The sequence below is a fragment of the Zosterops lateralis genome (genome assembly GCF_965231275.1).
Source record: "Zosterops lateralis genome assembly, chromosome: 2".
Classification (NCBI taxonomy): Eukaryota; Metazoa; Chordata; class Aves; order Passeriformes; family Zosteropidae; genus Zosterops; species Zosterops lateralis.
The window spans coordinates 10,990,981-11,017,091 of record NC_139763.1 but is presented as its reverse complement, the minus strand read 5'-3'; the positions used below and the strand labels follow the sequence as shown (position 1 = coordinate 11,017,091).

Sequence of the window (26,111 nt, the reverse complement as noted above, 5' to 3'; positions counted from 1 at the left end):
GCTTTAAATAGCATAAAAGAAAGAAATAGCCTCTCTCTAAAAGATTTTCTTACAAGTAAGCATTGGAAATGAAGTATTTGATAAGTCTTTAACATAACATGTCAAATAGTTTTAAAGAAAGTACTTTTTGGAAAACAATTACTCCAGTTTTCTGGATTTTTAAATTTCATATGATTGAGCTCTCTGAATTTTTGTAATCTTTTTGACAGTGTAAGGGAGATGCTGATCCTCTGTTTCCTGATCTGCATAAACTCTAGGGTTTTCGTAACACAGATTTTCATAATGCAGAGTGGTTCTTTTAAAATAGTTCACTTTTTGAAACAAAATAACATTAACCCACTGTCTTGTCCAGCCTGATTACTACAGGGCTTTACTTAAGGGCAATGAAAATCTGTATGTGATGGATAGAGTTTGCAAAATCTGTTGGGATGAAAGGTTCTATATAAGATTATTAAAACTATCCATGAAAAGTGTCCCATCAAGACCTAGTTGTACTAATTTATAGAATGAATATGTACAGAAAGTTATTTCCCAAGAGTCTTACCCATCCCTGATTGTTTTATGTAAACATTTTAATGGCCAGGCCTAGAGACACCCAGGCTGACCAGTCATGAAGTGACAGGGTTCAAGCCTCATAAATTATCGTATCTTCACATTTATGCATCAATACCCACAGATTTAATCATATGTCACAGTCATCTCTGATGCAATATAAGATGTACTTTTGGAAGACTTATGGAAGCAAACCAGATAAATTTTTTGTGAGCCAAAATATCACCCACCTTCAAAGTCGTCATTCACTTAGTCACTCACTTCCCAAAACTTCCAAGACATAGTCAGATGAACTACTCTATTTATAGCATGACAAAAGTGTGATGTCCAGGTTAGCCCTGACACCAAGATAAATTCATTAATATTTAAAAAAAATTGAATCTTCCAGTTCCTTTATTTTTTATATAGAGACAAAAAAAAAAAAAAAAAAAAAAAAAAAAAAAAAGCTTGTGAAATAGGTACAGACCTCCATCTCTTTCCCAGATCCCCACGTGCTAGCACTCGCTTGAACTGGTGAGGATAAATTCCTCCAAACAGTGACACAGTTATAATCAGGTAGCACCAAGACTGAGCCAGTCCAAGAACATTGTTTTGTCCAAGATAGAGGAAAAACCCCCACATTTATTCATTCTACTCATGTATAAAAATTATGCCACTCTACATCTGTGTGCTAGTAGCTATTTCAAAAATTTTCATAATGAAATGTTTGAAAAATGTATCCTAATTAATAACTAACAAGATTTAATTCAATTTTCAGAATAAAAAATGCCATGATTTACAATAAAACTGAAATATAAGCCACGAATTGTCACCTAATCGTGCAAGAGTAGGCAAAATAACATAAGCAACTTTAAAATTTATTATTTCCCATAGCCTTCAGACATTTTAATGTCCTACTACCAGTGACAGTAAATTAATAAGAAACTTTTAATAGGATACTGTAAATTAGGCATTGTGTGCAGTAAAGAAGAATAAAATAACAGATTTATTTGCAAAGAAATACTTCTTGCAGCTTGAAATAATGAGAAAATATTTTTACTACAAATTTGGAATAAACCATTTTGGTATTTCATCACTTCCGTTAGTAGCAGTAACAAAGGTAAGGAGTCTTTCAACAGTAAAAGAAAAGGTAAGGGTTTATATATATACAGAAATTAACTTGTAAAGAACAAAGTATTATTTAATTTTTTCTTAGTGTAAGGAAGAAGCAGGAACTATTTTACTAGGAATTAAGTGAAAATGAAGCCTTTCCATTGCTGATAGAACTTCAGTCAAGAAAGGCCCATAAAGTTATTTTTGAGATGTGCTCAGACCAGAAAAAGAAGGGTTTTGCTCACTTAGGGCCCAAGTGTCACATGCAGAGCTCACGTGTATCACTTGAAACATTCCTACTGAGACCTTAGAAACTGGACACAAGACTGAAATCCCTGGGATGTCTCTGGGACTTTTTTTTCTTAGGGGCAGAAGCATTCTGCACTCAGAGGTGTTTGATAAGAGGGAGATACTCAGGAGAAAGAAAAACAGCAATCTCTGAATATAAGAACTGACAATAGTCATGTATGCTGTTTACACCATATTAGTGCCTAGTTCAGGATATTTATTCAAAATACTAATTTTTACTGTGCAAAATTGTGTGGAGAACATTAAAAATAAATAAAATAAAATAAAATAAAATAAAATAAAATAAAATAAATAAAAACGATAGAATCTCTTTTTGACATAATAGTAAGGGATAGAGCACTTCTTTATATTTATAAAATATTAGGCAATAATACATTCCTGATAGAAATATACCCTTCCAGACATGTCCTTGAAATATGAAGGACATTTTAGTATGTACCTTGATTTTTCTAATTAAATATTCTTCTAAAACAATGCTAAATTGGTTTCTCACCTATTCCAAATTCTATATTTTCTGTCTCTTACACAATCACTAAGCAACAATAGAAATCTCTTTGACCAGAATATTTTGAGTATTTTGCTAAAGTTCTACAAGTTTTCTGACAATATTGCCCATCACCATAAAACACAAGTCAAAACTGAAGCAGGTGGAACACAACTGAACCATTTGAATCCAAACTGGAATAGGGAGAATCAGAAATTATTGGAATAACATTTATCACTCCGTAAAGCAGGAAATAAATGTAAAAATACAAAATCTAACATATGAAAGCCAAAATAATTATATATATATAAGTATTTTTACAGTATTTATATTTGGGGGAAAACAGAGCAAACTATCCACCCACTTACCACTGTGCTGTCATGGTAGAAAATACGTGGCCTTGAGCACTGAAACACTTTTTTTCTCCTCTCTACTCTGATTGCATTTGTGCTCTATTCCAGAAAGAACTGTCTAAATTTGGTGGTTATTAAATCATCAACATCCATATAATCCAATTTAGATATAAAAGAGAGAAATTATTAGCATGACCATGACTTTCAGCACTGAAGGCTGGATTCTTGATATCTTCTTACTTTAAACATCTACAAGGCAAGAATATGATGTTCCTGACAGCATGGTGCAGCAGAAAGGAGGTCTAGAGAAGGCATGAGTCATTCACAAGCCTTTTGCAGGCAGGGATAAGTGCTCTAAAATGTAAATGCTGGACATTCAATGTATGAACAGTTGGAGATCTGCAATTTACGGTGCAATTTCTACATCTAGGGTATCCTCAGAAGGCTGAGTATAAATAATGAGGCTCATCATACAGTATTTAAGATCCTCTGAGACCTTGAAAAATAAACCTTGGTATTTATGCTAGTAACTAAAAAAAAAAAAAAAAAAAACAAAACAAAAAAAAACTTGAGAAATTAATAATGATATAATAGGAATATTTTGAATCAATGAAATTATGAAAAATAAAGTACTCATCACTGACCAGTCACAATAAATGAATATCATGAATACAATGGAATTTCTTCAAAATTCAGACCCAGAACTTCATGATTTTCCTATTGAAACTGCACTCCTTAAAATAATAAAATGAAGCTAAAATTGCAACCCACAACTGAACACTCAATATGGACCATTAAGCAATTCTGAAAACCAATGCAAAAAAGAAATATTCAGAATTGTCTATATTTTTAAAATAAAAATAATATTCTTAAATTCCCAAGCAATGATTCAGGTGTGTAACTTCACAGCCCAGTTCTGAAACCGCTGTAGAATTCCTCCTTTGCAGCTTTTTTTCATGTACATGTGACACAACAATCCCCCTTAAACCCCAACTGTAATCCTTGCTTGCTTATTTGCAGTATATTAACCTAGCATTAATTTCCAGTATAACATGTTGTTCTTGCTGGTTTGTTTTATTTTTTTCCCCCTCACATGGGATGTAATGTAGATCAGGGCTGCAAGGCAGATCACGAGAGAAGAAAATGAAATAAAGTTTAGACAGATGACTGAAAATTCTCTTCTAGCATTCATCCTTGGTAAGATTCAACCACTAACCACAGCACCTGAGCTACCTTGCTGGTGATACAGATGGTACTTCAGTTTAGGTAATAGTGTGCTATTTTGAGAACTCATGTTCCAGAAAGAGAAAAAGGCACAGGAAATAAGAGACAAGTTGTCTGGCTACCATGTGAAAGCAGATTAGAAAACTGTGGCTTTAGTGTACTGAACACAGCCTGATACGGAAAATGACTGCAGCCTGTAAGAACAGAAGGAGATAAACATCGAGGAGCAGATAAAACTGAACTACAGCTCAGTCCTGGCACCAAAATAAATAAACTAAGTGCAAATACAGGTAGCTGAAGAAGTTACAGTCACCAAGCATTAAGGAGTAAAGAGACAGAAGAACCTCTCTGTCACAATAATGAAAGAAAAAAAAAAAATCCTTTATTACTTTAAAGACAGTGCTCGGTACATTTCAAAGGGATTACAGTATGTTCTATCCATGAAACACCCTTTTTAATCTTGGGTCTCCTAATCATAATATATGTCAATTACAATTTCTTAAAAACTGAAATGTGGTATTTCTTCTCAGCACCATAAGTTCTGATCTCAGAAAGTTTAGTGAAAAAATTCACAATAAGAATAGTTAAGAGTTCATGACCTGAAGTGAAACTATTCTTAGATTTCATTCATATTATTTATAAAGCATAATGTTGTTTAATACCATGCCATTATGCAGCAGAGGAACACACCTGTCCTCCCCAAATACACCTGAAAAATGTAATTACATCTTAACCTCTATTAACATAATCATCTAATCATACTGTTGACTATTTCATTTTATATAAGCTTTTGACTCTATGTATTTATTGAATATTAATGAACATATTAATTTTTACTTTTCCAAAGTAGTCCTACTCAGAAATAGTATTACACATCTGAAGGTTTTGTATATTTTTCTTTTTCTAGTTCCTTCTTGAGCACCAGACTATTCACTTGCTTGTATAGCATTTTCAAACAAATCCTGTTAATTCTGAATATGGTTCACTAAGCAGCATGATCTCATTAATAAAACAAGTTGCTACTCTAGTAAATCAGAACGCTCAGCTGTTTTAACTGTTTCCCTAATGGAAATTCTAATGATCTCTTCAGTCAGCTTCACAGAAGCCTAACATTTTTGAAACAAGACCCAGCAAAATAAAGAAGCAATGAAAAGAATGGAAACAGTGCAACTTCAGACTTAGCATTCTGTCACAAATAAATGTTAACTAACATTGGATCTGCATTCTTGAGGTTAGTTGATATATTTTTGCATCACTTGAATTTTCATTAGAAAGGTACTTTTGTCTGTTGTACTGAACTAAACAAAATTTGTAAGTGACAAATTTGTGAGTTCAGAGGATTTCTAACAAGAGAGAAGGGAAGAAAGAAAAAGCTTGATGGATGGCAAAAAGAAAAGAACACTCTGCAAACATATATTCAAAATGTTCTCATATGTTGCTTAAGAAAATAATAAATTGATAACAAATAGGAAGGAGGCTAAGTCAAAAGGAAATGTAAAACAGAAGCAGTCTTTTAGACAGAAATATAATTTTCTGCAGAACAAGATGCTATCTCAGGGTCTTTCAGTGTGATGTTCAGTTTAGGACGAATCTCTTTCTTAATGTTGATAAGAAAATAATGCTTCTAATCTTCTGAGACTTTGAAAGGTACTACACACCCAGTGCATTTGTAATATCTATAATACATCTTACCTTCATCTGGGCACTCTCAAAAATCAATCTCCTCCAAGGGAAAACACTGATTTAGCAAGGGGTTAAGGGGTTAGGAAAAATAGAGACAAACTTTTTTTTTTTTTTTTTTTTTTTTTTTTTTGTAAACCTCATTTGAAGCTGCTCAAGGATCCAAGAATAGTGGCAAGAAAGGTGATGGTGCACAGGCAAAGCAAAGAAGAATGGGTTAAGTCTGTAACACCTTTGTGTCTACCCAGATACACATCTTACTTTAATAATATATATGTATTTCAAATGGTGAGACAGAGAAAGGGAGTTGAAGTTTCAGAAAACGTACACATAAGCTCTAGTACCTTTTACATATGCAGTAAAAAGCATCTTTAATTCTTTCATGACATTCTATTTTGTAAATCAGATCTTAGACACCTTTCTTCAGTATTCAAAGCATTTAAAGTAATGTGAAGAAAAAAAATTAATTGCTATTTTAGCTGCTTCAGATTAGTGGGTTACTTAACAGTTGTATCTTTTTTTTATACTTGCACCACACATTTTTTTTTCCTTTTCAGTTCAGCAGTTTTACGGTTAAGAAATAACAATGTAAATCTTTAAAATATTGACTTGAAATATTAAAATTCAAATGACATGATTTATTTTTTTTAACTGTAGGCCAAGCAGTAGGTTAGTGTTGCAATTAAAAAAAACCTCTGGCTTTAATGTTAGACAGACCTAACTTCTTTCAACCTGAAATCAAGTAATTGAATCCAGCAATTCAAATGTACGAGTGCCAATTACTTTAACAGCACTTTTTTCTTATGCTCAAGTAGTAATTGATAACATGAATCCAGAGTTTGGTCAAGTTATTCAGCCGAAACAATTTACTTCCAAAACATCAGTTTGGAATTAATTCTTCATACCCATTACCATTTGAATCACATAAGAGGGAAATGAAATAAACTACCAAGAAACTAGAGTTATTATTTTCCTTATGATGCTCAAAGAGCTTGCAAGATGAAAAGCATACAAATTGGAACTGGACACATAGCAACTAAGTGGCTAGTCTGTCACACTGAATTTCACAAATAAAAGCATCCTCCAGGTCTTTTGATTAAAACATGAAACAGGCAAAATGAGCAATACTTGCAAAACATCGTTCACAGAATATCTCTTGTACAGCTCAGTGGCTAATCACTTTTCTTCCACAAGAATTTAGAAGTAAGTCTTTAACTCCTGCTGGTCATAAATACCAAATAGAAATTTACCAGCACTTTAATTAAAGACCAAAGAAATATGTAACTATGAAAGTACCACAATATACCGTGTCGTCCCATGTCTTATTTTGTTTAAAAATGTATCTTATAACAAGCTAGTGAAAATTCTTAGTTAAACAGAACAACACGCACAACTGAACAAAATTGTCACTGTCCACTGAAGACTAGAAATCCTCTTTAAATGAACTGCAAAATTATACAATTACCCAGACCTGAATTCTTCTGAAACCCTACAGAAAAACAGGATATAGGCTAATCAAATCATACCTGGATAAATTGCTTGGTTTTCACCAGCCCCACGTCTCCAGCCTCTATCTGTGCTCTTGACAGCTTCTCTTCAGTTTCACTTAGCCAATGATTAAATCTCTTCATGTCAGAATGAAAAATCTGCCACTTTTCCAAAGATTTGTCAAACCGTCTGCAAGTATAAAAGGAAATGAAATAACAATCTATTTATACTTTATTTACTGACTGCAGAAAAAAAAAAAAAAAAAAGAGAAAAATGTTGGATGTCTCAGGTTAAAATCAGTATAATATTGATGGTATAATATGTTAGCATTATAACAGTTATGTCAAATGGCAATATGGCAGTACCTCTGAAGTGAAATTATCACTAAGCAAATGAACCACAAATTAGTGTTTTATCAATTTTAAAATGCTTTTCAAGAAAATGCAATGGTCTTCAGGTGAATTTCTACTTGCACTGTGCAAAGGGACTCTTTAACAAAAACTTTTTCCTATGTTTCACATTAAGTATTCTTAATGATAACTATGCAAAAAGAAAAAAAGTCCCGAAATAAAAGGATGATTGAAAAAACCTAAAATATTAAAAAAACAGAGTTTTGAACAATAAACAAGGATAAAAAATATTACTACTATGTCTACAAGTCTACAGTTCACTACAAAAAGACCAGATAAGTACTTCCAGCACTTTGGGAAGATCTGACCTGTTTTTGTCTACAGTGACTGACTGATCTTCTGCTTCAAGAACTGTTTGACTTGGCCACTGCCAAATGCTAAAGAAATGAAATGAAGAGAGATTATAAAACAGATTAAAAAGGGGAGAGTTACACATAGCCTACATTTTAAGAAATTCAGTTATCTTGTGTGTTAGATTGGTGTGGTAATCACTAATCAGAGATTAGCCAGAATGATTTGTTGGAAGATCATCATTAAATGTGCTACTGTTGTTTAGTTTAATAATCCTCCTTTACAGGATTATAATAGATTTTAGGGTGTACTTAAAGGATAAAAACAAAGATGCTCAATTATTTCTCTAGGAGATAATCTGGTTCTGTATGAGCAAACTATACAATTATTTGAATGTTAAGGAGTTTAATTCACCAAACAAAATGCCATTACTATGAGGGAATACAGATAATCTTTTCCATTTTACTGATGATTTTTCATTTTTTAGAAGAAAATACAAGCAGACTATTGACCTGATTAAATGTCGTAGTCACTCATCTAACTTATTTATTAAAAGAACTGTGATAATTTATAATAGTTATCATACAAACCATATTTGAAAGCCACATTATAACGGGTTTTTTTGTTTGTTTTTTTTGGGAGGGGTTTGGGTTTTTTTTGGGGGGTGGTTGTTTGTTTTGGGTTTTTTTTGGTTTGATTTGGTTTGGTTTTTTGGTTTTGTTTTGGTTTGGGTTTTTTTGCTTCATTTTGGGGTTTTGTTTTGGTTTTGTTTTTCTCTAAATTCTAACTCTAACTCTACCTTACTCAGAGTTACAAATAAAAATTAATTTTACTTAAAAAATCACATAGAAAATAAAATTAAAATTCCCTTTCTTCTGGTCCAGAATCACAGAATCATCTCCCATTTTGGAACATTAAAACATCTTTCTTCCTGTTCCTCACAAAGCAAATTTACTCTTCTCAGCATGTGAAGTTTATCAGAAGCTTAAACGTAAAAAATTCAGTAGGGGTTGATATTAGTATCATTGAATTTGCATTCCATAAATTGCAAACTGAATCTCCCATCGCTCTACATTCTTCCTCTCTCTTTTGCTCTGGGAAATAACTTTCTACAAAGCAACAACAAAAAGTTGCAACAAGAAGATATGCATATTTAAAGCTTAAAAGTTTTCAGTGCTTATTGTTTATGTCTAAAAAAGCCTTTTTACTCTCAGTATAAAACAATATAAAACATTATTAAAAATCAGAGAGATTTTATCAACTGGCCAAGTGACTAAAATTCAAGGCTCTTGCAGTGATTAAATACCTAAATGCTGTTGCAGTGATAAGAGAAAATGTAATTTTTGCTGCAGTGGCAAGTGTGGATCCATCTGAACATCATCAAGCAGCTTCCTGCTCTGGGAAGTTATGGGACACCTCTCCTGAGTCTACCTGAGTGAGAGTTTCCCTTGCTGAATTCTCTGTATTTCATCTGCTTACACATGATACTAGTTCCAATAACTTTTTAAACTCTAAAAACAAAGAGGCTTGTCTTTGTTTGTTTTCTTGTTTTACCATGCACAGTCCTGTTACCAGGTGATAAGTTCAAAACCTACAAAAGGAGAAGCCTAATTAACTACCAACACAGAACAGTTAAGCTGCTGAAGCCTTGGCACAGCAGAATGGAGAATAAATGTGTTAGAGAGCAGTATTCTGAGGACTATGAAAACTCAGAAAATGTCTGCCTCGGGAATGAATCCCCAAGCACACAGTTTGGAGCAGAGGAAAATTAAAGGCCTTTTACACCCTTACCTAAGGATCCACCCTTGTTTGCCATCAGAGACAAGTCATGGAGCTGAAATACCCCAGTGAAGCCATTCATATATGTCTTCACCTGCTCAAACCCTTTCCCTGACAGGCAAAAGCCAAAACTGGCTTATGGGTGGCCACTAACAGTGGATAGTGGGTGACTGTCTGAAATCTGGGCACTATTTCCTTCCTGATGTGTCCTCTCTGGTTTTCTCAGCACATCCTCAAAGACAAGATGCAGACACCCTGAAGCCAAGCAGGAGGTTCTGGATGAGAATGTATGACTTGCACACATTACAAAGCACATAAGGATTGTACATGAGCTCTGACACAATAAAGCAGCTTTATTTCCCTATCTCGAGCATGCTTGGATTGATAAGCAAAAAAAAACAACTGTCACACTGGCCCAATTTTTTCATATATGTACTGACAGTCCAGCAGGGACCATGTTAGGCCATGGCTTGTGGGAGCAATTTCATTTTATCATATTAGTACATAATGGATTTATTTTGCCTCTGGAGAGTAAGAAAGAAAAAAAAAATCTACCAAAGACAACTGCTGGGGTATATGCCCAGCACAATTTGCATTAAGTCATAAAAGTGTTGGTTATTTCCTTCCCTCCTTCCTCTCTTCTGAAGAGACCTTTGACCTGACTTTCTATAAGTAAAATTTAGTATTTTTGGTAGCATTGTGCATGATATTGCTCAGAGATTCACAAATGCCAATTTGGATGTATTGTCAGTGGAACTCTAAACTATATAATAGGATTGCAATTGATGTTCTGTGTCACAAGACTGGTGTTTTTAAGAAGCTGTGCAAAGGTGAAAGGAAAGACCTTTGAAAACAGGAAAGAGACAAACATAAGGCAGGGTACAAAAGGCTATTGGTTTGTTGTTGTAAACCAAATCTTAATTTTGCATCTGTGTTTCAATTAATTCCTAGATATTTTGATAACATTCCTTCATAAACTATGAAACCCTCTTTTGTGATAGATTCTGGTTCAGCAAAACTTCACAATCAATTGGCCCACAAGAAAAAGAATGCTATTATTTATACGATTTCCTAAAAAGACATTATTTATGTCATGGGAATTGTTATTGTAAAAGAAACGTGTTTTATTCTTCATATTGGGAAAACACTCCATAAACTTTATTTCTACACTGCTGCTAAACAATGTATTGTAGGATTATGCTAATATTAACCCACAAATTTTGCAGTTTTGTCAGCTTGATTCAGCACAATTAGCACCTTGTAAAAATACACAAAACATCAAAGTAGTATAAATAATTATGCATTAGAATTTGAGAGCATTAACTTCACTATTTAAGGCCATTCTTACAGATAACTAAGAAATCTTGTTTTTGTCAAGCAACTTCTACAATTAAATTGTTTAAAGAAAGAGCTAACCCATTTTCAGAGGTTTTGATGTTTTCATTTGACTTCACAGAATTCACGTGGGTTCTTAATTTATATTTAATTTCTACATCCTCTCTGCATTTGGACTCAAAGTGATTATCCCATTTTAGACACTGCTATATCTTGATCTCAGGTTTTGCTGTGGGTCCACTCTGGGACAACATTTAGCGCTACATATTCTGTTCACACCTTTGCAGCCTGTCTTTCACCCATAAGCTACCAAACAAATAACGAACTGCAACCAAAACAACCATAGCAATGACATCCATCAATTCAAAATTTAATTCCTCTCCTCTTCCCAGAAAGTAGGTTCTGCAGCATGACATAAATTAAAAACATTCTACATTACAATTACATTATAAATATTTTGATATCTTGAATTGTATTGATTGTATTATTCTTCTTGCCCTAGTTACTGATATCATACTATTCAGTGTCCATCTCTATCAAAGAAAATGACAACTAAATTGGCTAAGAAAAAGCAAGGTCATGACACTCATTGTTGGGTTTTAGGCATATACAAATCCACTTTCATTATACATGAGAGAGCAATAAACTTAATAACCACTTACAATTAGTAATTATACAGAAAATGTACTGGATTCTAATGGATGCTGTGCATCAATAGTTTAAATAGAAACACTCCATATAATTTATAAAACATACATTCTTCTTCTACACTAACTAAAACTATTTATTATTCAAAATTCCAATTCTTTATTTCCTACAAAGTTTTTCTTCATCAGAACAGAGATGCAATCATGTATTTTACAGAACTTTGCCTCAACACCTGGATTGTGTAGGCAACAACTTTTCCCTAGAGAAAATAAAGAAATGCTTGATTAAATGGGACCTAGGTGAAAGAGCAGCATATTTTACAACTCTATTTTACATTAAAAAATATCCATGAAATTGGTAATAATACCACAAATTTCATAACTTTCTGAAATGTAGCCATAAAAAGCATTATAAGAAACCCCAAAGCAAAAATTTTACATGGAACAAACAGTGGCTCAGTTTTATGGAAATCCAAACCAGTATTTCTGCCTGCATGTGAAGGTTATTATACACGTCATCCTCACAAAGGTGACAGTGCACACTGCACTTCCTTCCAGGATACTGCAGCATGTTGGTATTACCCATCCATCTGATAAAATTAAACATGAGTGAAAAATAACATTAAATTCTGACTGTCAGGGTGGTGCTCTCCTCCTGTCCCCGCCCCAGGGGCTCTGACCTGCTTAAGGCCAGTTCTGATGTGGCACAGCAGCATGAGCTGTCATCAGCCTTTAGTGAGAAATATCTGTGAGAAACCTCAGCTGGGGTTTCTGCTCAGGGCTTCAGGGCCATTTTTAAACTCAGACCTTGACCTGGGCTACTCAGTAAGTCTGTCCACAGCAGCCAGAGCCAGCTGTGCTCTCCTCTTTCAGGTATTGTGGGAACTTTGGGAGAGGTCACTGCTTGCAGCCCCTTGCCCAACCTTGCTGTGTCTTGACACTGTCAAACATCCCTTCTGGAGCTCTCAGAGCAGGAAACCTCAATGGCCTGTGTGCTGCTGTTTACACAACACACTGAGCTGATGCCTTAAGCTTTAACTTTCATATTTTCAGATTCTGTGCTGCCTAGGGATGTAGCTCTGAGCCTTATATTATGGGTTATATTATCTGTTAGCTTTACAGAGCAGGTAGACCAAACAAATCCTTTTCCTGCTGAGGACTAAGGACAACTTTCAGGCCCAAAAGCACAAACAACAGTGGACTGAAGAGAGAAAACAAGAAGGATGAGACCTCACAACCTGAAGATGTAATTGGACAATTAAACCTCAATATGCAAATGGACCAAAACTTATAAAAGTGTAAGATTTTGTGACCAGTCAGCCATTTTGTGACCATTCTTAGTCCACTCTGGGTGTCGCCCTGGTCAGGCTCTTGTCCTGCCCAAGGTGTATCCACATGGAGGTCTTTCAATAAATACCCACTTTATTCTCTAGCTCTGTCCAGTGTCTGTTTCAGGTCAGCTTTCCCAGGGTATCAGAGCAAGTACTGTCTTTCACTGTCCCAGTTCCTGCGACTACAGGACGGTGGCTGGAAGGTGGGACAACCAGCACAGGGGACACATGTCCTACACTAAGGGGTGTTGGGCTGCCAGGACTGCCCACTACACCCACACCCCACTGATCAAATGTCCATGAACTGCTGGAGCACACTGGACAGGCTCCTGGAGAGAGCCCCTTCCACCTGGGTTCCATCTGAGCTAAATGCAGAGCACTCTTTGGTTTGAGACAGAGCACAGCAAGCAGCTGGTCTCCACCTTAACAAAACACTCATGGACAAATTCTAAGTGAATACCAGTGAAATCCAGCAGCCCTTTCTGCTTCCCAGGTTCTGCTGCAGTTCAGATCCCATCTGTGACAAGGCTCAATTACACTTTCCACAACCTGGACACAGAGACAGGTGCAAGACCCAGATTTATAGAGAGCTGGAAAATCATATCCAATTGGGGGAAATCAGTTCTCAGAAATTCCTCAAATTACCATCATAATTCATAAATTAAAAATTTATTTCAGTGAATTTGTGGCATAGAGCGTAAGTATGTGTAGTGCAAAGCATATATTACAGAATGTCCCCTCAGCAGTCCCCTGTAATTACTATGAAGTGCTTAAGTCCCATGATTTCCAATGACAGAATTCTTAGTTCAACCTGTAATAGTATGTTTTATCCTCCAAAATTGACCTGTTCAATTTTAGGTTTCCATGCCTGTCTTGAAACCCCCCTGCAATGGTGGCTTTAGAGCAGGAAGAATAGCAGAAAACAGATGATACCAGTTAATGCTGGCTGTTGACTCCCTGAGCCTGAAAGATGTTATTTATCCTGTTTAAGGTGTAGTAGATGTGTAAAGAAACATATATACTGGAAAATTAAATGTGCTCATTTCACTGAAAATCATAGTAATAACAGAGCACTTAGCATTATCTTCTTAAAGTACCGATACCTGTACTGGCACTAGGTATTTTTCATCCTTTACAGCTTTTCAGTCAGTTAAAAAACTTTCTAATAAGTGATTGTTGGGGTTTTGTTTGTTTGTTTAAGTTTACAATAAAATTTCATTATAACCCCTTTTCCCTTTAATTTGGAAAATTCATTTGAGACATGAAACCTAGGTCAAAGTAACAGTTACTAGGTCTCATTGTAAAAGTACCATATAGTAAACAGCTCTGTTTCTTCTGAAACAAAAATGTTGATGACTTACATGACTTAAAGAATGGAAAAGCAGAGAAAACTGTATTGATAGAGGAAAGTGTTCATTATACTGCTATCAAGCAGAAAATGTTTCTAAGTCATAAAGAGCCTGTTTACATTAAATACCTTACAGTACCTTTTCTGTGTTTAACAAAAACATCTTAAATAATTCTGACACCTGTTAATACAATAGAAAAACAAACAAAAATCTATACTCTACTCAGAAAGTATATTTTCCAGTATCACTAGAATTAATAAGCATTTTCACAGTTGTGGCATTTGAAAGCTTGTTTTTTAACTTTAACTTCTGTGAATAATGATTCTGTGAATAATGCAATGAAAAAAAAGTATTTGCCATGTTCAGGATAACCAGGAAAAAGACAATGCATTTTGTGGTAAAGGAATGGTAAAGGCCACCATAACAATGGCAAATACTATTACCTAAAATCTAAAAAAAAAAGGGTCACGTTTAGGAGGAATTTTATATATATATAAACACGTATATATACAAATATATATTCTCCATATTTATAGATACCCTAATTATACGCACTAATTTACAAAAAAAAAGTTTACAATATTATATATATATTAGTCTTGTGAATAACAAAATACCTTCAACCTGTCAAGTAAAATTTATCAAACTAGAAGTTCTTACTTCATGAATAAATAGCAAAAGACATTTTGGCTAATGAATACGATTATGATACAGAGAATTTAAACAATGTACAGATGCCTACAAGGGCTGGTATCAGAAGGTTATTATCTGTAGTCTAACATGCAGTAGAGAAGAAGTCATATTCTACCACGTGATCCAACTCAGTTAGGCAAGTTTCTAATGACTGGATGGAATAACTTCCAGAAAACAGTTGTGAGTCCTGGAGGTTACTCTCAGAAGCATAAACTGTGGCTGTCCATACAGGGGAGGTTTAGGGTGGGTATCAGGAAAAGGTTCTTTCCCCAGAGAGTGCCTGGAACAGGCTCTCCAGGGCAGTGGTCACAGCACCAGCCTGACAGAGTTCAAAGAGTGTTTGCACAACTCTCAGGCACAGGGTGTGAATTCAGAACTGCCTTGTGCAAGGCCAGGAGTTGGACTCAATGATCCTTGGGGGTCCCTTTGAACTCAGGATATTCTGTGATTCTGGGTTTAGTAAAGACCCAAATTCATCATCCTGTCTCTTCATCACTGATCTCAAAGAATAAAATATATGTGAAAGTAGTTCAAATTATGCAAGCAAGCTATAAGTTCAAAGAAATTGTTGCTGAGATGATGCTAGAGGCCAGCTTTGTACAATGTTAACTGGTCAGTTACCACTGCAAAGACCTTCATAAATCTTTCTGGGCAGTGGAGAGTCTTCATTGCACATCTTATTCTTCAGTAATCAGAAGGAAAAAAAAAGACAGAATACAATTGAAACAGGCTCTAAGGTTATGCAGATTAAGATTGTAACAGGTAAGTTTAATGCAGTTTCTGTCTTCAGTTATCTGATACCTCAAACACCTTTTTTTTGTTTTGTTTTGTTTTGTTTTGTTTTAGAACACAGAAGCTAACCAGGAATCTAGTCTTTTGGGATACAGTAATACAGCACGAATCAATAGAAGCTGAATAGACATAGCCTGCTTATCAGAGACAAGAAGCTCACATATCTATGAGGCTCTGATCTTTCATATAGTCCATATGTCAGTCTCACTGGACAGTCAGAATTATTCACAAAATAAAAGCTCCGAAATGGAACTTAAAAATAAGCCTAATTTAAAACCGACATGTTCAGCTTAACAATCTTTATTCACTCTCAGCAAAGAAAGTAATTAGTAGAATATATGTGTATTTAGATTAGCAGTCTTTAAATGAGCCATAACAATATTATAAGTTTGTTTGCTCATTCATTTAAAGTTTATATTGAGATATTAGAGCTCTGTTTAATAATATAATTAACAAGTTCCATTCTCGTCTGATTTGAGTACAATAACTTTTACTTTCTTGCAGAACAATGTGCAATTATGATCCTAAAGAACTATAGACTTTAGGCACAAAAAATTATGAAGAGAAAAGATGAGATTTCAAAGCAGTTACAATTAACTTTTAGATATTAAGTGTCTCATTAGAGATATTTTTAGTTAATACCTGTTAATTGAACTGTCAGGTATATTAAAACAGACTTGATTAAAATGTCCACATTTTGTCACTGCTACTGTCACCTAGCTATTTAACAAGGCATATTTTACTTCTCTGTAGATAAACTAACCAAAGCGAAGTGATGCACAAAGCTTTGCAGAATATTCATGTTGCGTATTTCACAAAGTGAATTTTTTGTAACTCATATTTTGATGTTTTAGAGAGACCCACTTTGATATGAAAATTCACAGCTATAAATCTTTTCAGTATTATATCACAGAAGAGAGCCTTGGGTGCTTTATTACCATAAAGAGTTGGGCAGCATGATGGAGCTGCCCATCTTTTAAACATGCACACACAGTCATGTTAATTGGCACATAATGACATAATAAACCTGTTTACAGCAATAAGAGTATCAGGGTGTTTATCACCGCATTGTGTCATGCAAAAACATTAATCAGGCACTAAGAGACATTAAGTCCAGAAAATTTTTTTGAATTATGTACATTTAGCCTATTTCTTTCTGCAACTGCAGCCTCTGGGAGCTACAGAATTTTTTGTGTCATAGAAAACCCCTGAGAACTCTTTCTAGGAAAACTGTCCAGGATTCAAAATAAGAATTTTAATTGTTATGGAACACAGGCATATGTTGAACTTAATGTAGATGGTTTAATTTACTCATAAAATCATGGAGTTTGGAATTTGGAAATAAATCTTCCAAGCAGGCTTGCACTTTTCCTCAAAGCAAAATAAATAGCTACAGTTTGGACTGTGACAACATTTACTGTTTTGCAAATTTACAAAAAAGAAAATTGAAGCAGGTAAGAATCTGGAGGAAGACTGAACAACACATATGAAAAGAAGAGGCAGGGCAAAGTTTGTGTTGGAATAATTTTTTTTTTTCTTTCAATATTGATCCTCTCTGTTAGAAGGAAGTATGTCTTCCATTACTATTAATATTTAGCACAATAAACAATTGAGTTTTCACAGGAAAAAATGAGATGCTCTTAAGAGGAATAAGGTGCAACTATGAAGTACAGATATACAACAGGGACTGAAGAGGGTTCAGTTCCCTGCCCTTATTAATCACATTTCCCACCATACCTTGTGGCTGGCATCCCAGGGATTTCCAGCCTAGCAACATTTTTTTTCTCCAACTCTTCAGATCTGCTTGCCAGATACATAAGTTAGAGGGAAATAGCAGTTTAGGCAGGAACCAAAAAGAAACGGCAGTGTCTCCCTGGAAGACAAATCTGACCCTCCAATCCAGTCACGGCCCATGACCTACCACAGCCACAAGAGAATAATTTCTGTTTCTTACACTGCTTGGACAAATAACCAATATTTTCAAATTATCAATACATTTTGCATAGAATTTGCAGAACTGCAGTTCCAGGGCACAAACTTTTTCTACCAGTTGGAAAAAGTACTGACTCAGACTTTCACAAAAAGATTTTGAAATTCCCAGTGCTTTGTCTCCGGCAAAGCAAGAAAGCAAGAAAGTCTTGAAAATCCCTCCTTACTTGCCAGAGTAACAAGCTAACTGCAATGGATGCTTCTGCAATTGGTTCTCCACAGATACCTCATCCCCTTCCTCCTGTAACTAGGAAACACAAAGCAATAGTCCCTGGAGGATAAAGTAATGACAGCAAAGCTCTTTAAGCTTAAACAACTTTCCCTTTCTGAAAGGGGGAGGGCTATACAGTTCCATTTACTAGATGACAGCCAGCTTGACTTCTCCAAAAAGAAAACCCCTAGAGTAGTTTAAAAAAGGCTCCCAGTCCTCTGCCAGCTCCTGGGGATCAACACAGCATGTCATTCAACTAATTTCTTCCAAATCGCCGTGGGAAAGGACATGCTAAGTTGTTTAACTAGGGAAGAACAGTTATTTTCTATCAAGCTGTGGTAGGCTATTTTTTTAGTTCTCTAGGCCCTGATTATGTCTTGTTCAGTCCCAGGTGAATCTGGTGACTGTCACAGGAACATTCGAGCAGCAGCAAAGAACCGTACTGATCCTAACAGGGCTTCTGCAATACAGAATGGACTGAAATTATTATGAAAGTGGTGCTTAACTGTAGAAGAAAGAAATAGCTGACTAAGTGCACTGTGCTCTGTAAATACAGATAAAAATACTGCACTTGCACCAAGACCTTTCTTATATTTTTAAGAGAAATCTTACTTCCATTTTTCCTTTAACAGTACCAGGTCAAATAAGTACATTGAGATTTTTGAGATTTTTTAAAAAATGTGTTTAAAATTCAAAATTTATGGCTCTACCTACCAAAAAAAAAAAAAAAAAAAAAAAAAAAAAAAAAAAAAAAAAAAAAAAAAAAAAATCCAAGCAAGTATTTAGCTTGCTTGAAATTAGGGTGGAAAGAAAGCATGCTGTTCATTTGGAGAGATACACACACAAAAGAAAGGGAAGGAGATGAAAGGTAGACAAAATCCTACTCCTTTCTGTGCTAGCCAAAAAAAGCCCAGTAAAACAAGCTGTTGAAGAATAAAACAATCTTTCTTATTTTTGGACATTACCCCTAGGGAAAAGCTTTGACACACCAGCAAAGTCTACTTACCTATGCTTTGCTTCCCTTACATAGCAAACATCTCAAGGTTCCACTTCAGGGGTTTTTACTAGATGGAATTACATCCTTGTATTACAAGGTTCTGTAATTAATTTATTCTACTTGCTATAAATATGTCTCAGTAGAAAACTGGATGACAGAAGGAGCTGCATATTAGTGAAAATCACACACAGCACACCATTTGTATTACTTATAATATCAAGAGCATTAAAATGAGAATCCCTTAAAATGTATTTAATCCTAATTGTTAGATTCTTCATTGTCAGAAGTAAAATCTTCTTAACATCTATGTAACTTCAAATAGGAGTTTTTTTTCTCATAGCAAGTTAATTCAACAGCCATCTCCATAGAAAATTTAACTGTGTATGTGCAATGTACATAAATACATAGTTGTCTGTATATATATGTATATAAAGGCTTTATTTCAATCTTTCACTCTGCCTGGTACACACTGATGACTTCAGTGCATAATTTACATTTCAAAAGATACTTCAAATACAAAAATGCTGACTAGGGAAAATGTTAAAATTCAAGGATTATCACATCACTGTAGCTAAGATTACTTGTGCATTCTACTATTAAAGGGAAAAAACGGTGATGCAGTAAAAACCCAGGACTAAAATTCAGACATCCTGCTCAGAATCTGTGTGCTACTCTGGGGTAGTAATCTATCTTTCTTTCCTCCAACAGTACTGACATCAATCCTAACTGGAAAAGATTTGTGCAGATGAAGTGCAAGATTAAACCTGTTTAGCACTGTCAAGGCTGACCTGGCTGGGCGCTGGGTCCCTTCCAGGGTGTACGTACACTGCACATACTCTTCTTACACAAAGAATAACCCATCTGCAGTAGCCGATGGCCATAGATTCCACCATTCACCAGGAAGTCAGCTGACCAGAGGTTATGTAACTGGGCAGCAGATGATGGTTTGGAAAAGTTGTTTAGGTTGGGTATCAGGAAAAGGGTTTTCACCTGACCACTGGAGCAGGCTCCCCAGGGGAAGTGGTCACAGCACCAAGACTGTCAGAGTTTAGGAAGCATTTGAACAATGGTGCAAACAATTTCACAAATAAGAAACAAGAGATCAACAGATTTCTGTTGTAGGGGATGAAGAGCTCCAGCGTGCCAAGTGTAAGCTGAGATAGGCCACTCTGCTCCATATCACGGCTGCTGATTTCAGGACTCTGAAAACTGTCACTAGATCCTCATTCTCATCTACTTGTTTGGAGAATGAGAAGTTGCACCAAATATGTAAAATAACTATGCATTCATGATAGTGGTACATTATTTACTAATTCTTCTCTTTACCTTGGACCAAGGCAGTGCATTAACAAAGTTATCCCCATTACCTATTGCTATTCCTGCTCTGTTATCAGGTAAGGAATCTGGAGCATCTTAGCTTGGCACCCTTTGAAAATGCTAAGCAAGTAACCTGCTGTCATTTAGGCGAGGAACCCTGATTGCATCCCAGGATTTACATACGTGATAAAAATGAAAGCATATTAAAAAAAAAAAAAAAAAAAAAAAAAAGTTAATGGAGGAACAAAATTATCTTAGCTGTCTGGCTGTCTTGTGAAAGACAGTATTGTTATTTTGAAATTACAAATAAAAGAGAGAGGAAAAATTTTAGAGAGTTAAAACTGTGTTTTTTTAAAAAAACTTCTGCTCTGTATTTCATTGTTTAGTGATCAGACAATTCAGAGTTAAAGTAGAGAATAACCACTCCATGCACTTTAATCAAAGTTGGAAATTTACACAATATAAAAAATCTTAGCTAATGATAAGTCCTAGAAAACTACAAGTTGTTCACAAACCTTTTTAATTTTTTTTTCCATTATGACCTTCTCTTACTCTATTCATAGACATATCACATTCAAGGCTGTAGAAGTCTACACAGCTTAGAATTCAACTGTGATAGCCCTCACAAAAAGTGTGCTCTTCCTCTGCCTCTATCAGAATCCTGGAGAGTGAAGAGGTTACACACAGCACACTCCCAGAGCTCCCAGTTATGCCAGCACAAAGGGCAAGCTGAATCAAGAATCCCATTCTCAGCTTCCATCTCACCTATTTTACCTTCTAAGTACACAGGGAGCTCAAAGGCAGTTCACCGAGGTATCCTTGAACGACTATAAATGCTGATTTATTATTTCTGCTCTGTCTTAAAATGTTCTGCAATGTTCAGATCAGGGCAGGCATGTTCCACATTACTGTTTCAACATTTCTAGCAGGTACTCTCAATGCTATGTATTCTATCTTTCTATTTGCAGTGACTGAAGGCACAGACCATGCTGTGCAACCAAAAGTGACTTTATTACACTAATCACCAGTATTTATAGTTCTCTGTCTTCTGTACAGTTTTCCACTTGGACCCCTTTGCCCCTGTTCCCACAGCAACACAATCTTTTTGGTTATCAAGTCCCTGTTACATTCTCTGGCACCAGTGATGTCCTTGCTACATCCTCTCTGGTCAGAGTGGCCAGAGTGGCGTCTGCACTTCTTGTCCTTGCCTTGACTTTATCTCTTGTTGCAGTGTGTTTTATGTGTAAAGATTTGTTTCGTTCCTCTCCGTATCGTTGGTTCAGTCCCAAGTTGTATCCTCCCTAGTTGTCTATCTTGCCCTAGTCCTGCCCTCTGATACAGAATGCTCACTGTCCCTCCTCCTACTGATTTGTCAACCCCACCTTGTGCCAGCCCCTTGCCTTAGAAATCCCCTGTTACTCAAAGCCCCATTGGTTTGTGTGAACTGTTCCCCTCCCCCAGTGTATCCTCATTGGTTCAGGTATTGTAAATCCTGCCTTATGATCCTCCCCAGTCCCTTCCCTATGGGTTGAAAATTCGTACCCACCCCATGATCCTCCCCTGTATAAAAGTCCCTGCACACCAGGGCTCAGTGTCTTGCATCCCTGGACTCTTCTTGGAAGTAAACCTCCTTGGAATCCACAGGAAAGACCTCACGCTTGTCCTTGTCTCTGCCTTCAGTGCTTCAGCACACCACTGTGCTGTAGAATCAGAATCAGAATCAGAATCAGAATCATTAGGTTAGAAGAGACCTCTGAGATCATCAAGTCCAACCCTACCCTAATCTCAACTAAACCATGGAACCGAGCGCCACGTCCGGTCTTTCCATAAACACAGAGATGGTGAATCCACCACCGCCCCAGGTAGACCATTCCAATACTTTATTACCATTTCTGTAAAAAACATTTTCCTGATATCCAGCTTATATTTCTCTTGGCACAGCTTAAGACTGTGTCTTCTCATTCTGTCAGTTGCTGCCTGCAGAAAGAGACCAACTCCCACCTGACTACAGCCACCTTTCAGGGAGTTGTAGAGAGTTATAAGGTCACCCCTGAGTCTCCTTTTCTCCAGGCTAAACAACCCCAGCTCCCTCAGTTGTTCCTCATAGGGTTTGTGTTCCAAGCCTCTCACCAACCTTGTTGCCTCCTCTGGATGTACTCAAGCATCTCAACACTTAGGTAGGTAATAAAATTACCTTCCTAAACTGAGGGCCCAGAACTGGACACAGCACTCAAGGTGTGGCCTGACCAGTGCCGAGTACAGGGGAAGAATGACCTCCCTGCTCCTGCTGGCCACACCATTCCTGATCCAGGCCAGGATGCCATTGGCCTTCTTGGCCCCCAGGGCACACAGCTGGCTCATGTTTATCGGTTATTGACCAGGTCCCTTTCCTCCTGGGCACTGTCCAGCCACACCATCCCCAGCCTATAATGTTGCAGGGGGTTATTGTGGCCAAAATGCAGGACTCGGCACTTGGACTTATTAAACTTCATCCTACTGGATTCTGCCCTTCCATCCAACCATTCCAGGTCTCTCTGCAGAGCCCTCTGCAGTTGCCCCTGCAACAGATAGACACACACTCCCAGCTTCGTGTCATCTGCAAATTTACTAATGAAAGATTCAATACCCTCATCATTGTCATCAATAAAAAATTAAACAAAACTGGCCCCAGTACAGACCTCTGAGGTACACCACTGTAAAGGTAGAGAGCGAGCCCTCTTTACTGTTACTCAGATTGTTTTGCATCTGGGAGCAGCCACTCTTGGCACGCCCATGGGAGTTGTGGGCGATTCCAGCACCACCTCAATCTGTCCCATGGCTTCCACTGCACCAGGGCCAGCAGGTCTGGGGCACTACCCAGCTCTGCTGCTGTAGCTGTCTGATCTTCCTGATCTTCCATATCCTTTTATGATGTCACTATCTTCCATGCTTTAGAGGTATAATCATACTTTAGAGGATACTTTGGAGGATCATTGAGTTAACAGCAACACTTACTGAAATAACGTGAGTTGGTGAAGAAAAAGGATATGGCAAATGTGATTAGGTCCTATTATATTTCACCAGGCAAGATGCTACATCGTGCCTGCACTGAATGTCATGGACTTGATTTCAAAAACTAAGCACTTGTAACTTCTGTTACTATTGACTACAGCATTAGATGACAAGTCTGAAAAAGAGGTTTAATAAAAGCAGCAAATCCAGATGGGAGTTGACCTGGAGACTCAAAGCTTACTGCTAAGTCTCTTTCTATAAATGTTTTCATATATGATTGTATATTTGTGCTATTGCTCCATGGACCACAAGCTGAAACAAAACCTTGCTGCAAAATGATTTCTATCTCTTTCAAGAGTCATGAGTTCTAGTGCTCTTTTTCAGCTTTTTCCTTTCCTATAGTAGTGAAAATCCATGGAAAGCGGTGGAGCTGCTTCTGACTTACAATGCCATAAGAGTCAGCTTTAGGAGACAAAAGACAGGTGGTTACAGAAGCCTTGTACTTACATCTCATCAAACTACAGATCCCTTTCTCTTTGTCTGATGTGGATAATTGCCCTCTCATTTTTCCAATGGAACAGAGTGCACAGGTATTGTTTATAAATGTAACTGCCTTTTCAGAACTGATTAGAGAAATTATGCCAAAGCCACAGTTGTGAACAGCTCAGTGGTTACTAGGATCACCATGTTTCATGTGATCTGCTTCCCATGCAGAAGAAAATAAGCCTTGGAAATAAGCTCTATTCTGACACAGCATGTGGAAGATGATGGTGCTTTATAGGATGCAGAAAGACTTGGGGAACTGATCAAAGGATTGTGCATCCAAATGGGAGAAGAGAGATGCACTTGAACTGGCATTGCTGGTGTGCCAGAGGATTTACAGATAGTGAAGAGAATTGTTGGTCTGCTTAGTGCCCTGCAGGGACAAAGACACTCATGGTTATTAGAGAAATTTATTTCTGGGCTTGCAGTCTCCACAGTGTCTAGTAAAGAGTATCAGTTCAGAAAGGCAGCAACATTTTCTCCTTTTCCTTTATTGGCAAACTACAGTGATTGTCATTAATCACCCCGACAATATGAAAATGCAGCATTATTCTGTTAAGTATTTCTAGCCTTGTGATTTTTCACTGATCTACCACGTTGTCAAATGCTATACACATGGACAAGGCACACAGTTCTGTGTAGTGAAAAAGAAGAAAAAAAACCAGAAATACTTTTTCTATTATATAAAACCTCGGTGGTAAATTCCTAATCCTGCCATTTCTACACTGAAATCAGAGGGGACAATAGAAGTAAGTCACTAACTATGGAAAAACCTTAAAAAGTCCAGAGAAAAAGATTAATGGAACCGAAGGTGTCTGTACCACATTTTTGTGTTACATGAGGGCCTATGAACCTGAGTGGAAAAGAACAACTCAGTGATTCCCTAGATTTACGTTTCATCTTGGTTTCCAGCAAGTCAGAGTGCATTTTGTATCCTGACAGGAAGGAAAAAATATGCTGGAAAGATGGAAAAAAGAGCTTTTCTTGTTAGCCAGTCCTGCACAGTTCTGGGAACACAGCAAAACCACCAGGCAGCCCTGGTCCCATGGGTGCAGTGCTCGGGGAGAGCAGGGAGGGAAGAAAAGCAGGAAAAACGGGGGAAAAGGATCACAGAAAAAAAGGCAATTATTTTCCAAACACTTTGATATTTCTAACATCTGTCACAGCTTCTCGCTTCAGTCCCTCCTTATGTTCATAAAGGTGCTACTTGAGGGTAGAGTGTTAGGATGGAATTTAAGGTTCACTTCTTGGCAAATGAGAATATTTGTATCTAACCTTTAAAAAACATCTGAATATTACAGCTCTTCCTGTCTTATTTTTGAACTGACTATAATATAGTTTTTCAGGATGTTTTGATTTGATTTAGCCAGATTTGCTAAGGAAACTAAATAAGAGGCTAAGAGGACTAGATATGGAGTTAGGAACATTCAATCCATAAGACATGTTCTATTACTGCTTATGATCTCTTTTCATGTCATGATTAACCATATGACATCTCAGTAGAAGTGTCTTGTGCACAGAAAACACTTCTGAAGGTCTTCCCAGAGAGCAGCCAGGAGAGAATCTCTTGGATCATGGGAAAGCAGTGTGCCTTGAGTGGCCTTACAATACCACAAATTCAAGCTTTAATTGCAGAATGTCTACCATTAAAGAAGATATAATATGCACAACCTTACAAAAGGGCAGAGTCTGGCTTTGATAAACAAAAATATTCAACAAATGTCTTGATGATTTTAGAAAAATCTGTTATGTAGTAAAACCTGCAAATTAATTTGACTGATTATTTTTTAGTTCTACATGGAAAGCAATCACAATTACTGCATTTTATATGCTATAATATAGGCAGTCTATATTAAACACTGAAGCATGGTATTAGATATTTCTGTAAAATATTAAAAATAAAACATTTAAACAAAACATTTTAAACAAAAGGCTAATAGCTAAACAGTTTCTATCAGACTTCATACCTAAACCATTAATTTTCATGAGTTAATGAGTTTAGACTTTTTACTGCTTTAGAACACAGCAATGATTTTGGAAGTTGAGATTTACTATTTTTGCCAGCATTTTCAGACATTTATTTTAAAAATCAATTTTATCATATTGAAAACATTAAAAGAACCTAGATTTTGGCATACAGTTCTGAGATGGTAGATGAAATTTGGGACAGCTACTGAATAAATGCTAAGTATATGAATCCTAGATATTGGAATACTTTAAAATGTGCTTGCTTCTAAACAGCTATTGAAACTGA

General features: G+C 36.3%; 1 protein-coding gene across 10 annotated transcripts in view; it reads right to left on the bottom strand.

The window, feature by feature from the left end:
* The window catches only part of DMD (dystrophin), a gene marked incomplete at its 5' end in the record, with an annotated part of 1,168,120 nt that overhangs the window by 535,966 nt on the left and 606,043 nt on the right, over window positions 1–26,111 (bottom strand). For all 10 annotated transcript variants that reach the window (XM_083855614.1, XM_083855615.1, XM_083855618.1 and 7 more), the window contains one exon: window positions 7,221–7,371. In XM_083855614.1, the coding sequence (XP_083711740.1) occupies window positions 7,221–7,371 (151 nt within the window). The remainder of the gene's footprint in view (window positions 1–7,220; window positions 7,372–26,111) is intronic.